At 42.8% G+C, this 15,539-nt stretch overlaps 1 protein-coding gene across 3 annotated transcripts in view; it reads right to left on the reverse strand.

Moving 5' to 3' along the window:
• Positions 1-15,539, reverse strand: part of ADCY10 (adenylate cyclase 10) — a 96,672-nt gene that overhangs the window by 21,584 nt on the left and 59,549 nt on the right. For all 3 annotated transcript variants that reach the window (XM_026448491.2, XM_026448490.2, XM_026448489.1), the window contains 4 exons: positions 7,674-7,743; positions 6,724-6,955; positions 4,382-4,489; positions 3,394-3,569 (listed from right to left, as the gene is read on the reverse strand). In XM_026448491.2, coding sequence (XP_026304276.1) covers positions 3,394-3,569; positions 4,382-4,489; positions 6,724-6,955; positions 7,674-7,743 — 586 coding nt within the window. The remainder of the gene's footprint in view (positions 1-3,393; positions 3,570-4,381; positions 4,490-6,723; positions 6,956-7,673; positions 7,744-15,539) is intronic.

Here is a 15,539-nt window from a genome sequence, read left to right on the forward strand (position 1 = left end):
CTGTTTCTGTGGTTTTGTGTTTTTTTTCTTCTGGGCATGTCCTTAACATTGGCAAAATAAACTTACAAATTGATTGAGACCTGTCTTGGGTACTCCCCCCGCCCCCCGCCCTGGCCAGAGCCTCCAGTACAATGCTGAATAGAAATAGTAATAATGGGCATTCTTTTTTTTATTTCTTTTTTATTATACTTCAAGTTCTAGGGTACATGTGCACAACGTGCAGGTTTGTTACATATGTATACATGTGCCATGTTGGTGTGCTGCACCCATTAACTCATCATTTACATTAGGTATATCTCCGAGTAATGCTATCCCTTCCCCCTCCCCTCGGGTACTTTTTAGTTTACAAAAAAAAAAAAAGAGGATTTTTGTTTTGTTTTGTTTTGAGATAGAGTCTCGCTCTGTTGTAAAGGTTGGAGTGCAGTGGCGTGATCTCAGCTTACTGCAACCTCTGCTTCCCAGGTTCAAGCGATTTTCTTGCCTCAGCCTCCCTAGTAAGTGGTTGGGATTACAGGCACATGCCACCAGGCCTGGCTAATTCTTCTGTGTTTTTAGTAGAGACGGGGTTTCGCCATGTTGGCCAGGCTGGTCCTGAACCCCTGACCTTGAAAGGACACAAAAATGTGTCCTCACTCTCCTGCCACACCCTATTGCTAAACCTTTGTTCTGCTCTCACAAACATTTTGTAAAGATTTTGTAAGTTCCTGTTTTTCTTTCTGTGGCACGGCAAGGTCACAAGACGCGTTTAAGTAAGGTACATTCATGTTGCAAAACCTGCTGTGAAACCTATCACAATATGATTAACTGCCTTTGTTCTGCTTCTGTAGGACTGCTTTCCCGCCTCGGGGTTTGCGAAAACAAGCCCTGCCCCTGCCCTGCAAGCCCCTGATAAACGTCATCAGAATTTCAAAATTAACTGAAATACTAGAAATGGCAGGAACCAATCATAGTTAGCCAAATCGCCTTGTTCAAACGCTAGCCAATCATACATCTGATTTGTATAATGATTCTATGCCTACTTTTCTTAGACTATATAACACTGTTCGGAGCCCAGTGGGGGAGCTCTCCTGCCCGGCTCGTTTCACGAGTGAGTGAGAGCTCCAGGTTCGAACCTGTAATAAAGATCCTTGCTGCTTGGCTTTGACTCTGGACTCTGGTGGTCTTCTTCGGGGAATAAACGGTCTGGGCATAACAACCTCAGGTGATCTGCCTGCCTCAGCCTCCCAAAGTGCTGGGATAGCAAGCATGAGCCACTGCACCCAGCCAAAAAATGAGTATTGTTACCAATTGCATTTGTGAAAGGAAAATATCTTGGCCCCCAAAATCACTAAGGAAAACTCAAGCTGGAAACTGCTTAGGGCAAACCTGCCTCCCGTTCTATTCAAAGTCACTCCTCTGCTGACTGAGAGAGATGCATATCTGATTTGCCTCCTTTGGAAAGGCTAATCGGAAACTCAGAAGAATGCAATCATTTGTGTCTCACCTATCTGTGACCTGGAAGCTGCCTCCCAACTTCCTGCCTTTGCTTCAAGTTGTCCCGCCTTTCCAGACCGAACCAATATATGTTGGTTCTTACATATGTTGATCGATGTCTCATGTCTCCCTAAATGTATAAAACCAAGCTGTGCCCTGTCCACCTTGGGCACATGTCGTTAGGACCTCCTGAGGTTGTGTCACAGGGGTGTCCTCAACCTTGGCAAAATAATCTTTCTAAATGATGATGTGGAAATGATTTTTTTTTAAAGGTTCTAAGGAAACATGGACAGGGTAAAATCTCTCTCTTTCTGTTTTTTTTTTTTGTTTTTTTTTTTGAGATGGAGTCTCGCTCTGTCGCCCAGCCTGCAGTGCAGTGGCGTGATCTCGGCTCACTGCAACCTCCACCTCCCTGGTTCGAGCAATGCCCCTGCCTCAGTCTCCCAAATAGCTGGAATTACAGGTGCACGCCATCACGCCCGGCTAATTTATTTTTGTATTTTTAGTAGAGACAGGTTTCACCATGTTGACCAGACTGGTCTCAAACTCCTGACCTCAGGCAATCCGACCACCTCAGCCTCCCTAAGTGCTGGTATTACAGGCGTGAGCCACAACACCCAGCCCAGGGTAAAATCTCTTACAGGGCATTCATGAGGGTCATGGACACTCTGACATTAAATGTTGTTCCATGTTATACTCATTTTTGAGATGAGAACCTTTTGACCTGCGGATACTTTAAGCCGACAACTCCTCAGTTTTTTCTTCTTCAACACTTTTCTACCTTTTCCCTTTGTGCAGGTACTTCTTACTCCTTTTATAAAATGTGAAATGTGTAAATTACCTGTTTTAGCAGATGAAAATACAGGATGCCCAGTTAAATTTGAATTTTAAAACTAATAATTTTTATGGAATGCATATATCCTAAATATTTCATATGATAGATGTATACTAAAAAAAGTATTCACTTGTTTATCTGAAATTCAAACTGAGGCATCCTGCAACTCTATGTGGAATGCAAAGACCACTGCCTTCTCAGAAAGATCTCTGCCGTACATCTCCCAGCCCTTTCTCCTGGGGTTTCCAGGAACAGCCAGGTATTCCTAGGAGCCCACCTCCAGCGTGCACAGGAACTCAGCTCCATTACGTTTCCTTTTCACCTCAGGATTCCCTACATTTAAAGGAACACGTTTGGAAGCTGGGGAAGGCAGATTTTGATGGGGTTGCAAAAGAGTTGTAGTAACTTGCTTATAGGAATAGATGTTTGTATCTTAGGCGGAACCTATAGTAATATAGCTGCTGAGCTCTCCCAAGATGGAAGAGATGTCCTCTGTTAGCTCTCCAGGTACCCAACAAGGCGGCATCTCCTTTGGTATGAATTGCTAGATAGGTGGAATATTTTTGAAAACATTTATTATAGAATAATTCAAGCATACACACAGCAAACGAGCGAAATGCGCTCAACACCTACCTTCAACAACTAGCAACATGCATCGACCTCTCCACTCACTATTTCTCCCCACTCACTATTATTATAGTTATCTTATAGGTAGAATATATATATTGAAATGCCCAAATCTTAACAGTACAGTTTTGACCAACGGCTACCCCCATGTAACCCACATCGCTGTTAAGATTCACAGATGGGTGGGAGTTTTGTCCTTTGCAAACATCTTCAGGGCTTCCTACTTTTCTTTGGGGGGGGGCAAAACCCAGTGTCTTAGCACCTAATGGAAGAGGGCTTGTGACTGAGGTCCCAGGAGCGGTAGTGCAGGTTCCATCCAATGAGAACACGGATGGCCATGGGGGTTAAAGGGCTAGATGAGTTGGGAGGGACCCTAGAACTCACCTTACAACGAGGTCCCTTACGTTTGTGTCATCAAGATTCCCTTTTGCAAAAACTGCCCCAGCTCATTCCCTTACCCTGGAGGTGGGCTCTCTTGGGCCTGCTGATTCACATAATGAAAGTGTATGTTTTTCTCGGTACGGATATGGAGAAACAAGGAAATTAAGTTGTAAGGAAAGATTCGGTTGAGGAGCTTCAGTGCCTTCCTAAGCATTTTCTTGGCAAGTGCTATCTGGCCCATATTGAAACAGACCTACAGGGAGGTGGGAGGAAAGACAGGAAAAGAGGAAAAGCGATTATTCTGACTTAATCAGTAGGTCCCCATAATCCATATTTTGGGGATTGCTATCAAAAAGGTAATTTATCTTCCTGTGCCTGGCATAATATAAAATGTCTATTGGATATATGCATGAAGCATGGTTGAATGACTAGGATTTAGCATCTTAGTTGTGCATTGTCTACCCCTGAGACAATGTTTACCCATTCAGGTCCATTTTTAGAGACTGTAACAAAAATATTTCATAAAGGTGTCAACCTGGGCCGGGCACGGTGGTTCATGCCTATAATCCCAGCACTTTGGGAGGTCACAGCAGGTGAATCACTTGAGGTCAGGAGTTTGAGACCAGCCTAGCCAACATAGTGAAAACCCATCTCTACTAAAATACAAAAATTAGTTGGGCATGGTGGCGCATGCACATGCCTGTAATCCCAGCTACTCTGGAGGCTGAGGCAGGAGAATCACTTGAACCCAGAAGGTGGAAGCTGCAGAGAGCCAAGATTGCACCACTGTATTCCAGGCTGGGCAACAGAGCAAGACTCCCTCTCAAAAAACAAAACAAAACAAAACAAAAAACAAAAAGATGTCAACCTGGAAGACAGGGAAGACCTTGCTGGTAAGCCATGGTGAGGAGGTTGGAGCCCAGGAATTTGACTTTCTAGAGTCTTGGCTAGAAGTCTGTGGCAAGAGATGGGAGGAGGGTGTAAAAAGTATAGGGATGACTTCTACTTCTATGGAAAGGCCTAAGATATATAACAGATTAATTCAAGTCTTTAATGGTTTCTTACCTCACCTTTGAGGCTGTAAAAGGTGGCAGATTCAAATGTCTGGCTCCAAGATTTGTCCTTGTTGAGAGTTTTTAGCAACTTCTCTCCTTCATTTAAATACATATATGCCTGTAACCAGCCCAAGGAGTAGAAAAGTGTTGATTTAGCAGGGATTGAGCCCACAGAAGGGCCATTGCCCCAGACTCTACTGAAGGAAGAGATGCAGGAGCCATTTCAGTTACCACTTCCACTTCCATCCCCAGCTCCACTGATTAAAATGGGCTTCCAAATTCCAGACAGGAGCTGATGGGTAAAGATCTCACCTTCATGCTTACTTTTGTCTGCTGGATCACTCCATCAAGAGAATAAATCTGGAAATCACTTTTCCTCATGCTATCATCTAGGTTGCCTTACCTGAACTTTCCCTCAAGCCAATTTCTTCCTCTCAGTAAATCTATCCCCATCCTCCCTATTTCTAACCACACACCCACCTCCCTTGACCAGCATCCCCACAGCTGTGAGAAGCTGGTCTTCAGCTTTGAAATGAATTATGAATCACCCCCATTTCCTTTGCCAGGGCCATTTTGGGAGGTGGACGAGGAAGGTAAGTCCCTGCACAACTCTCATCACTTCATCTTCACCTCCTAACATCATTAGGCAAATCTTAGCACATGTGCACATCAAGGTAGATCAGACTTGAAGAACAAAATAAGGTGAGGCAGTATCTCCCAGTCTCATGCAACCTGTTGGGTATGTGTGGGAGGCAAAAAAAAAAGGGAGACAAGGTGAGTTGGCCACCAGCCCCAGTTCCACCAGAGTTTCTTTGATGGGAGAGGGGGTACAAATGGCACATTCTGGGACCTTGCACTGGGGCTCTGCTTCTAATCATTGTCTTCCTGATCACTGTGCACTCCTTATCGAATGAAACGGGTATGCATAGGTTTTAGAAAGTTGGCCCCCAGGGCTACCTAAGCCTCCTCTCCTGGGACTCATTGGCTACATCCCCATCATCACCCCGAATATGTGCATGAAATATGCAGACTTTCCTTCTTAACATAAATGCTTTCAAGGACAGGAACTTAGTGACATTTTTAATAGTTTAATTTTAGAATTTTATGTAAATCTAAGGTAGGAAGGTTGATTAGGCTGCTGTGACCAGTAGCAACTGTAAATTGTGGAAGGTCTATGAAGCTCTTCCTGAAGCTGGCTGAAGTCAGATGAAGCAAGGACCCAGGAAGACATTTCCTCAAGTGAGTTCATGGAAGGTTAGCCCAGCCAGCTGCTCCATGAAAAGAGCTCTAAGGGCAAATAAGTTTGAGAAACACAGTATGCTTCAGCCTAGCCTGGCTTTTACCCTTCTGTGTCCTCTGAACAGATTTATATGTATCTCAGTATATCAAAGGCCCTGAAGTATCTAAAGGAATATATTTACCTGTATTCAGCTCAGTGATTTCCAACTTACTTAATAATGAATTCTGTTTATTTCATTATGTGTATCAAATCCCCTCATTTCTAGGGGCATGTTGCCCTGGAACCTTATTTATAATTACCCTAGAGAAGCATTCACTAGTGCTTTGGTGGTCTAAGGGTATGTGCGATAATCCAGCACACATTGCATGATGACAAAGGTGGGGAGAGCCTCTTTGGGGATCACAAGATTAAAACCAGAATTGGCTGGGCACAGTGGCTCATGCTTGTAATTCTAGCACTTTGGAAGGCCAAGGTGGGCGGATCCCTTGAGCTCAGGTGTTCAAGACCAGCCTGGGCAACATAGTGTAACCCCATCTCTACCAAGAACACAAAAAATTAGCCGGGCATGGTGGCACATGTCTGCGGTCCCAGCTACTCAGGAGGCTAAGGTGGGAGGATGGCTTTATCCCAGGAGGCAGAGAATGCGCCACTACACTCCATCCTGGGTGACAAAGTGAGACTTCATCTCAAAAACAAAACAAAAAACTAGAATTGCACTCATCCAAAGACCTACAGGTATTTTGCACTCACAGGTATTTTAGGCTTAACAGAGGGTAAATGCCACTTGAGGAAGACTATGCTAAGAGTCCTCTCTGCCTCATTTTGGGAATGAGATGTGCCCCCTTACCTCCCATACAGGTAGACAATTCATGGCAAGTTTCTAAAGGTGGCAATATTTTAAATAATTTACAATGCTAGTTGCAGTGTATTCCAATTCCCTTTTCTCAATCTTAGATCATTTCCCTTCTAAGCAATGTGATTTTCAGTGGAAAGGGGTGCTGTCGGGAATATACAATGTGAAGTAATCAGAAAGCATGCTGGAGCTTCCCTTCTGGCTCTATGTTCCATGAATTGTCTCTAGGGTGGAGGTGGTCTGGGTAGAAACAGCTTACCATGTAGTTATCATGCAAGATGAGATAAGCAGATGCAATTTCTAAGAAGTAATATAAGGCTTTGTTATTTTCTCCCAATGCCAGAAAATGGTGGGCCAGAGGCAAGATGACGATCTCTAGGATTTCTTCACACTGGCAAGATTCCAGAGGGATAATGTCTTCATTAGATGTCTTCATTTTTGTTAACACGTCGTCAAAGAAATTCAATATCTTTTCTCTTATTTCGTCAGGACTGTCCATATGCAGAAATAAAGAATAGTAACTTACACAGTATCACTTTTGATATTAAAATATCTTTAGGCCAGGTGCGGTGGCTCATGCCTGTAATTCCAGCACTTTGGGAGGCCGAGGCGGGGCGATCACCTGAGATCAGGAGTTCAAGACCAGCCTGGCCAACCTGGTGAAACCCCATCTCTACTAAAAATACAAAAATTAGGCCGGGCACAGTGGCTCACGCCCGTAATCCCAGCACTTTGGGAGGCCAAGGCAAGTGGATCACAAGGTCAGGAGATCAAGACTGTCCTGGCTAACACGGTGAAATCTCATCTCTACTAAAAATACAAAAAACTAGCCAGGTGTGGTGGCAGGCGCCTGTGGTCCCAGCTACTCATGAGGCTGAGGCAGGAGAATCACTTGAACCCGGGAGGTGGAGGTTGCAGTGAGCTGAGATTGTGGCATTGCACTCCAGCCTGGGCAACAGAGCAAGACTCCTTCTCAAAATAAAATAAAATAAAATAAAATAAAATAAAATAAAATATCTTTAAAAACAAAAGAGCAGGATAATAAAACCTAGTGTGGATACTACTGACTAAATTCACCATGCATACCCCCCGAAGTTTCCCACTTGTATCTAAGAGGTCAAACGTACTGGCCAAATGATTCTAATAGTGTTTTGAATTTAATGACAATTGTTTATGCTCTACTTCCTAAACAATGATATATGCCTCTACCTGGGATTTTCAGGAAATAATGCGGATGTCTCAGAAATCTCTGATTTGGACAGGATAAGCTCTTCTTGAGCTAGAAAATAAACACATGAGTTGTATGGGTCATTGAAACATTCTCTGTAGTGGAGATATCTGCTGTCTACCCAAGACTCTTGTTCCCTTTATGGAATTGTTGCTGCCCAGACAGAAACCACAATGCCCAGTCGCCATTGCATCTTAGGTGAAGCCACATCATGAGTTCTCACAATAGAATTAGATTAGAAGTAATATATGTCACCTCTAGGCTGAGATGGTTAAGTGTCTTCTCTGCCTTCTCTTTCCACAAGAAAGCAAATAGTTCTAAGAACCTGAAGGATAGCAAACCCACAAGTTGGGAGGAGCCTGGGTCCCTTTGCATGCAAAGACTTTGGTCAATACTTGCATTGGATTATATCATGAGGTAGAAATAAATTATCACTCTCTTGTGTTAAGCCACAGAAATGTTGGGATTTGTGATAGCTAATAACATTATCCTAAGTAATTTATTCTGCAATAAAAACTATGAATTAAGCCTGAAGAAAGTGACATCAGTTTCCAGTGGAGAAATATAGATAATGAAATGAAATACCCCAAAAGGTTAACTGAAGGGCAGAGAATCTTAAATTAAAAACTTCAGTCTAAGCAGACTTGAACAGTTTAGAAAATTCCATAATGATCTTAAAACAGAAAACAAACGAGGCTTGTCTAGTCCAGTCATTTCTCCCTTCAGGCACAAGAAAGAATCCCAGAGAGGGGAAGGAACTTGTCTCAGGTCATATAACTGTTAGTGGTGGAGGTAGGACTAGAACTTAGGTTTTCTGGCTCCTAGGCTAATGCATTACTCCATACATCTTATAGATGCAGTTTGAACATCTAAGAAGTTATCACCTTCTTCTGAAAGCCCTCTGGGCCCTTGCCCCCATAGGTAAGTACCCCATAGATAAGTACCCCAACTCCTGTGTGCCCATCAACCCTGTGCAGACCTGTATCATGATCCTTATTGCACTGCATAGAGATCAATTTGGCCACCTCTTCTCCTAGATTACTGTTTATTGATTCCTTAGTGACTAGCAGCTGAATATATTGAATTATGACCCTGTCCCGCTAGTTCTCTAAAATTGCTCTTGTTAAAGTTACCTGTGGCCACCATGTTGTCAAATCCAAAGGCTACATCTTTGTCTGCACTTGATTACCTCTAAGCAGCATTTAATACAAGAGACCACTCTCTCTTTTCACTCATTCTTTTAGCACACATTGCTTTGTGTGTTATAAGGGAATTGGTTACCCACTTAATTGGCTTCTGTTCTTCTACCAACATTCTAAATGTTGGTAAACCTCAGTTTGGTCCTGGGCTCCATTCTCCATTCACAATTTCTCCCTAGGCAGTTTCATCTGCCCATGACTTTTAATTACATTCATATGCTAATGGATTTCCATTTTATATATCTAAGCCTTGACATCTACTTTAACTACAGACCCATATATTCAAATACCACCTTGGCAACTGCCACTTGAATGTGTAACAGGTATTTCAAAATTAACATGATTCAAACAGAAACTCTTTAATCTCTCCTCCAGAAACTTATACCCACTTACAACTTTTCCTGTCTTAGTAAGCATCACTGCCATATATCCATTTTCTCAAGGCAAAAACCTGCACAAGATCCTTGATTATTTTCTTTCTCTTACCCCCATCCCTACTCAGTCCATCAGAAAGTCCCATTGACCATACCCAAAAACATATCTGAATTCATCGTCTTCTGTCCATCTTCACTACAGCACCATCCCAGTCCACCACCAAAATTTTACCTGGACAACTGCAAAAAACTAATCTCCCTTCTATTCCTATCCTTTTCAATCTTTTTCTGTAGAGAAGGCAGTACCGTTTAAAAAGCATGATTCAGATCTCTGTGGCAGGAACTGCCGGTTTCCCATCTCTATCTCCATTGTCCCTTTTCTCATTAGTAATAGAATTCAATGTTATTTAGGACAGCGAAATTCTTCGGCTTCCCTTGCAACTGGATATAGTCATGTGAGTAGGTTCTGATCAATGGGATGTAAGAGGAAATACTTGGTAGGACTTTTAGAAGATCCTTTAAAAGGGAGGGGACATCCTTTCATGTTTTGGCTTCTTTCTCCTTCTGGCATTAAATGTGCTGGCTGGAGCCTCAGCAGCTGTTTTGGACCAAGGTCCCTGATGATCATGAAGCCTCCATATTAGTCCCAGTGATGAGGCAAGCCTTTTACATGAGAAATACATAAATATAATACATTTGATAATAAATAAATTTAAGCCACATTAGCTAGGTCCTTATTATATGCAGCCAACACTCATTCTAACTGATATATTTCCAATGTGTTCCAATTCACTTAGACTGAAATTTAGACTATTTATCAAAGTCTACAAGGCCCCTTGAAGATTTTATTGCTTAATCTCTTCATTGTCTGTCAGCTAAATTAAATTTAAATTTATGAGAATAGACATGTCTATCATTAATAATAAAATAAAAATTAATAATAAATGTCTATCATTTTTCACTACTATGGTCCAAAATCTAGGTCACTTCCTGGCACAGGGTAGACACTTAATAAATGTTTGTTGCACACATGCAGGTTTGTTGAAAATAAGTCAATTAGTAAAATGAAAATGCTATTCCTCCTTCAACACTTTATGTTTAAAATTGTAATGGTGGCCAGGCACAGTGGCTCATCCCTATAATCCCAACACTTCAACACTTTGGGAGGCTGAGGTGGGAGGATCATTTGAGTCGAGGAGTTTGAGACCAGCTTGGGCAACATGGCAAGACCTGTCTACAAAAAAAAAAAGAAGAAAAAAAAAATTAGCAGCATGTGGTATTATGTGCCTGTAGTCCCACCTACTTGGGAGTCTGAGGTTGGAGGATGGCTTGAGCCTGGAAGTTTGAGGCTGCAGTAAGCCCAGATCAAGCCACTACATTCCAGCCTGGGCAACAGAGCAAGACCCTGTCTCAAAATAAATAAATAAATAAATTGTAATAGTGATAGAATGGAATGCGAAGATTGGATAGATAAAGCAAACAGAGTCAGGGCATACAAGGTATGCTCTTTGTCATTATGTCATTTATTACTTGGGTGAATCATATCATTATTATTTATTATTATTTTTTTTTTTTGGATGGAGTTTCACTCTGTTGCCTAGTCTGGAGCACAGTGGTGCGATCTCGGCTCACTGCAACCTCTGCCTCCTGGGTTCAAGTGATTCTCGTGCCTCAGCCTCCCTACCAGCTGGGATTACAGGCCCGCACCACCACACCTGGCTAATTTTATATTTTCTTTTCTTTTCTTTTCTTTTTTATTGAGATGGAGTCTCATTCTGTCACCCAGGCTGGACTGCAGTGGCACGATCTCAGCTCACTGCAACTTCTGCCTCCCAGGTTCAAGTGATTCTCCTGCCTCAGCCTCCCAAGTAGCTGGGACTACAGGTGTGTGCCACCATGCCTGGCTAATTTTTTGTATTTTTAGTGGAGACGGGGTTTCACCGTGTTAGCCAGGATGGTCTCGATCTCCTGACCTCGTGATCCCCCCACCTCGGCCTCCCAAGGTGCTGCGATTACAGGCATGAGCCACTGTGCCCAACCAGAATGATATTATTTTTGATTCTCATTTTTTTCATTTACAAAGGAGATGCTGTATTAAGAGTTTCCTACTACAAGGAGAATCTGTAAAAATCAAAAGAAAAAAGATACAAAATGCCTGTAGGTTCTCAATAGAAAAGAGAAAAGCAAAGATATCACCTGTCCACCTTAGGGTTTCAAATAACTAAACATAAGACTTTAGGTTCAAGATGTCAGACTACCTCTTGGGTTTATCTTCTGTCTCCCCAGGTTCAGGACATTTAGCTAACTAAGTGAGAATAAAATGATTTTTTTTTTTTTGAGACGGCCTTGCTCTGTTGCTCAGGCTGGAGTGCAGTGGCACAATCACAGCTCACTGCATCCTCAACCTCCCTGGCTCAAGGGATCTTCCCACCTCCCCCTGCTGAGTAGCTGGGGCTACAGGCGCCTGCCACCACACCCAGCTAATTTTTTGTATTTTTTGTGGAGGGGGCTTTCATCATGCTTCTCAGGCTGGTCTTGAACTCTTGAGCTCAAGCAATCCACCTGTCTCAGCCTCCCAAAATGCTGGGATTACAGGTGAGCCACTGTGCTTGGTAAGAATAAAATGATCTCTGAAAGTATAAATTCCACATGTATAGAATGGAAGGGCCCTGCTCCTGTCTTAGGGTCACTGCACTAGCTACCCATCTGCCTAGAACAGTCTTCCTCAGCCACTCACACAGCAAAATCCCTCACTTCCTCTGTCTTTACATGAATCTTGCTTTGCAGTGAAGGCACCCAAATGACTCTGCGCTCCTTATCTCCCTTGTCCTACCCAACATTCTTTTCTGTTTTTCTCTATGATTTATCACTTATACTATATGCTTTCCTCTTTTTTTTTTTTTTTTAAGAGTTGGGGGTCTTGCTCTGTCACCAAAGCTGGTGTATGGTAGAGTGAACATGGCTTACTGCAGTCTCAAACTTTTGGCCTCAAGCAATACTATTGAGTAGCTGGGACTACAGGCACAAGCCATCACACCTGGCTAATTTTTTTTGAAGAGATGGGGTCTTGCTCTCCTGCCCAGGCTGGTCTTGAACCCTTGGCCTCAAGCCTCCAAAGCCACTGGGATTATAGGCATGAGCCATTGCACCCAGAAATTTACTTCTTTATTATGTTTTGTTCTCCACCGTCTACTTTCCCCCAACAGAATGCTGGTTTGTTCAGCGATGCAAAACACTGATGCTGTTTTGTTCAGATGCCTAGAGCAGTAAGCAGTGCCTGGCACATAGTAGGAGCCCAATAAATAATTGTGGAATGAGTAAATGAAATGCTGAATGAAAGTTCAACATATCTGTAGAAGATAAAGGAGTGAGAAGAGTAGTCATTGATGAAATAGGTGGAAGAAGCTGAAGGACAGCATCCAGGAGGGTAAACCGTTGGAATGAATCAAGACTTAGAAAATAACAGTTCTTAAGAAGGACATGAGGATCAAAAGAGAATTGAAAGGGAACCAGCTACCAGCTTCCTTCCTATCTGATTCACACGTAATGCAGTGGCCCTGAATCTCCTCCAATTATGTCTTTTTTTCCCTTTTGGGGAGAGCAGCGGCCATGATCACGGCTCACTGTATCCTTGAACTCCTGGGCTCAAGAGATCCTCCCACCTCAAATTCCTGAGAAACTGGGACTATAGATGTGCGCAACCACGCCTGGCTAATTTTCTTATTTTTAGTTTTTGTAGAAACAGAGTCTCAGTTTGTTGTCCAGGCTGGTCTTGAACGCCTGGCTTCAAGTGATCCTTCCACCCCAGCTTCCCAAAGTGCTGGGATTACAAGCGTGAGCCACCATACTTGGTCCCAATTATGTCCTTGACTAGTATTGTCTAAAGGTTATACTCCACACTTTGGGAGATTCAGGGATAATGGATAGACAGAGTATCTATCTGTCTAGAATAGTTGGAAGCAGGATGTTTTAAGGAAGACATTGCAAAAAAAAGTTTCCTAGTAACTCTAGGAAAAGTAAACATTTGTTAAGAAATCTATTCACAGTATATTACTTGGTTTGTAATGGACAACATTTACATAGTCTTAATAATGTAAACACTTCACTGACTTGTCTAATGCCAGTTATATGACAATATAAGGGAGAGGGGCTGAGGAGTGGTGTAACAGAGTTAAATCCTCATCTGCCATAGCCAGAAAACAGATGTCAGAATTTGATTGTTTAAAAAATCAATAAAAGCAATATTAATATACCATTTAGTATATGGAGGTAATGACTAGAAAGAATAGCTAAATTAAAAATGTTTGCCCCTGACTGGAACTACTGAAGGTGCGTGCGATGGTGAGCCATGGTATTACTGTTTTCTGATACAACATTTAGGGAATTTACAAAGTCTCTAAAGTTTGTCTAGTCGATAGCCTTCTGAACAGGTGAAAAATTCTGATAGGAGAAATAGTAGAGCTGTGGCCTCACTCAGGTGGAGGTGCTGATGGAAGGGCTACCAGCAGACATTATTCAGAGACATTTGGTCACATATGCTCCAGAACTGAACTGCCAGTTGATTGGAAAATCTGCAAATAATTGAAATTGTTTGCTTTGATGACAACAGTCAGCCTGCTAAAGGCCAGCTGCTCAAACTGACCTGTCTTCTAGCTGTCAGCGTATTTTAGCTTATTTTATCCCCCAAAATAAAACATCAATCTACCAAAAAATACATCTATGTATATGTATGTACGTGTATGTGTGTGTGTATATGTATGACTCACTGAACCCACACAGTCGAATATTCTTCTTTTCCCTTTCCCTCATCTCTTTCCATCGTTTCATCTCCTACTGATACTTTCACTGGTTCTTTGAGTAGGGACCTGTGTGGGATCCTTCACTAAAGCTTCCTTAATTCAGGCAGCACATCTTCTCAGTGCTCCACAGTCTGCCTCCCTTACCCCTGTCTCATTCTAGCAGTCCACACCCAAGGGTCTTCTCACCCTCCCAAGGGCACTCTGGGAAGAACTTAAAATGGTTCCAGTCCTGCTGTTTCTCCCAGGTGGGTTTTATCTGATCCATGAGAAACCCTCACACATCCTTTCCCACAGTCTGGGATGGCAGCTTGATCCCAATGCAGCCACAGGCCACTTCAGCCTTCTTAGGCAGGAGGCAGGCCCCAGTGTTCTATGTCCTCTGATTCTAAGGAAAACACCTCACTAGGCTTGAGGTGATGAAGTAAACAACCCACTTGAGGAGGGCACACAGCACCTCATCAGTTCTCACCAAAGAGAGCTCTTCACAAATCCTGGCCCTCTATACACTCTTCCTCATTTCTATGTCTTACATCTGGGCAAGGGATCCAAGATTATAATTGATTCTCAGCTATTTCCTTTGTAAATTCTGTATATCCACTGCCTCAGTTTGAATTGCAGCATTCATTGTATCTTGGTGCTCTGGCACAAATTTCAATTTCAACATCATGTTACACACATACCATTTTTGTGATGATAATGATAATAATATTACCAATTTTGTAAAAATATAACAGACGAGAGAGAATTTAATACATGCTAGTAATAGAACTAAACTCAGGTCGGTGTACATTCCCCTGACATCTTCCCTGCCCCAGTGACAGTGAGACTACTGCTGAAGTCTTATCCTCTTTGTACTCAAGTTCTCAGAGGACTAGAAATCTTCACAGTCCAGATCCTAAAGCTCTGAACTTACAGCCTGATTCCTGCCTTCCAAAAAGGGAGATGGACTAGTGTGAGTGCAGTTTCAACAACATGCTTGTCCCACTGTGCAAAGCTGCAGTTTTCTCACTCTCTTGATTTCTACTTCATGCTGTGTCTATGAACTTCCTATTTTCCGGCAAGTATTACCTAAAAGTCCAACCCCACATTTGGGGGAGCTCAGGTATAATGAGCAGAGGATGAACTTAGAATTAGACTGATGGCAGATTGAATAAAGCCTGTCACTCGTTCTGTGGTATTGGGTATGTTACTTAAGCTTCCAGAACCACAATTTAAAAAATCTATACAATGAGCCGGGTGCTGTGGCTCAAGCCTGTAATCCCAGCACTTTGGGAGGCCGAGACGGGCGGATCACGAGGTCAGGAGATCGAGACCATCCTGGCTAACACAGCAAAACCCCGTCTCTACTAAAAAATATAAAAAACTAGCCGGGCGAGGTGGCGGGCGCCTGTAGTCCCAGCTACTCGGGAGGCTGAGGCAGGAGAAGGCGTAAACCCGGGAGGCGGAGCTTGTAGTGAGCCGAGATCACGCCACTG

The sequence above is a fragment of the Piliocolobus tephrosceles genome, chromosome 1 (genome assembly GCF_002776525.5).
Source record: "Piliocolobus tephrosceles isolate RC106 chromosome 1, ASM277652v3, whole genome shotgun sequence".
Taxonomy (NCBI): domain Eukaryota; kingdom Metazoa; phylum Chordata; class Mammalia; order Primates; family Cercopithecidae; genus Piliocolobus; species Piliocolobus tephrosceles.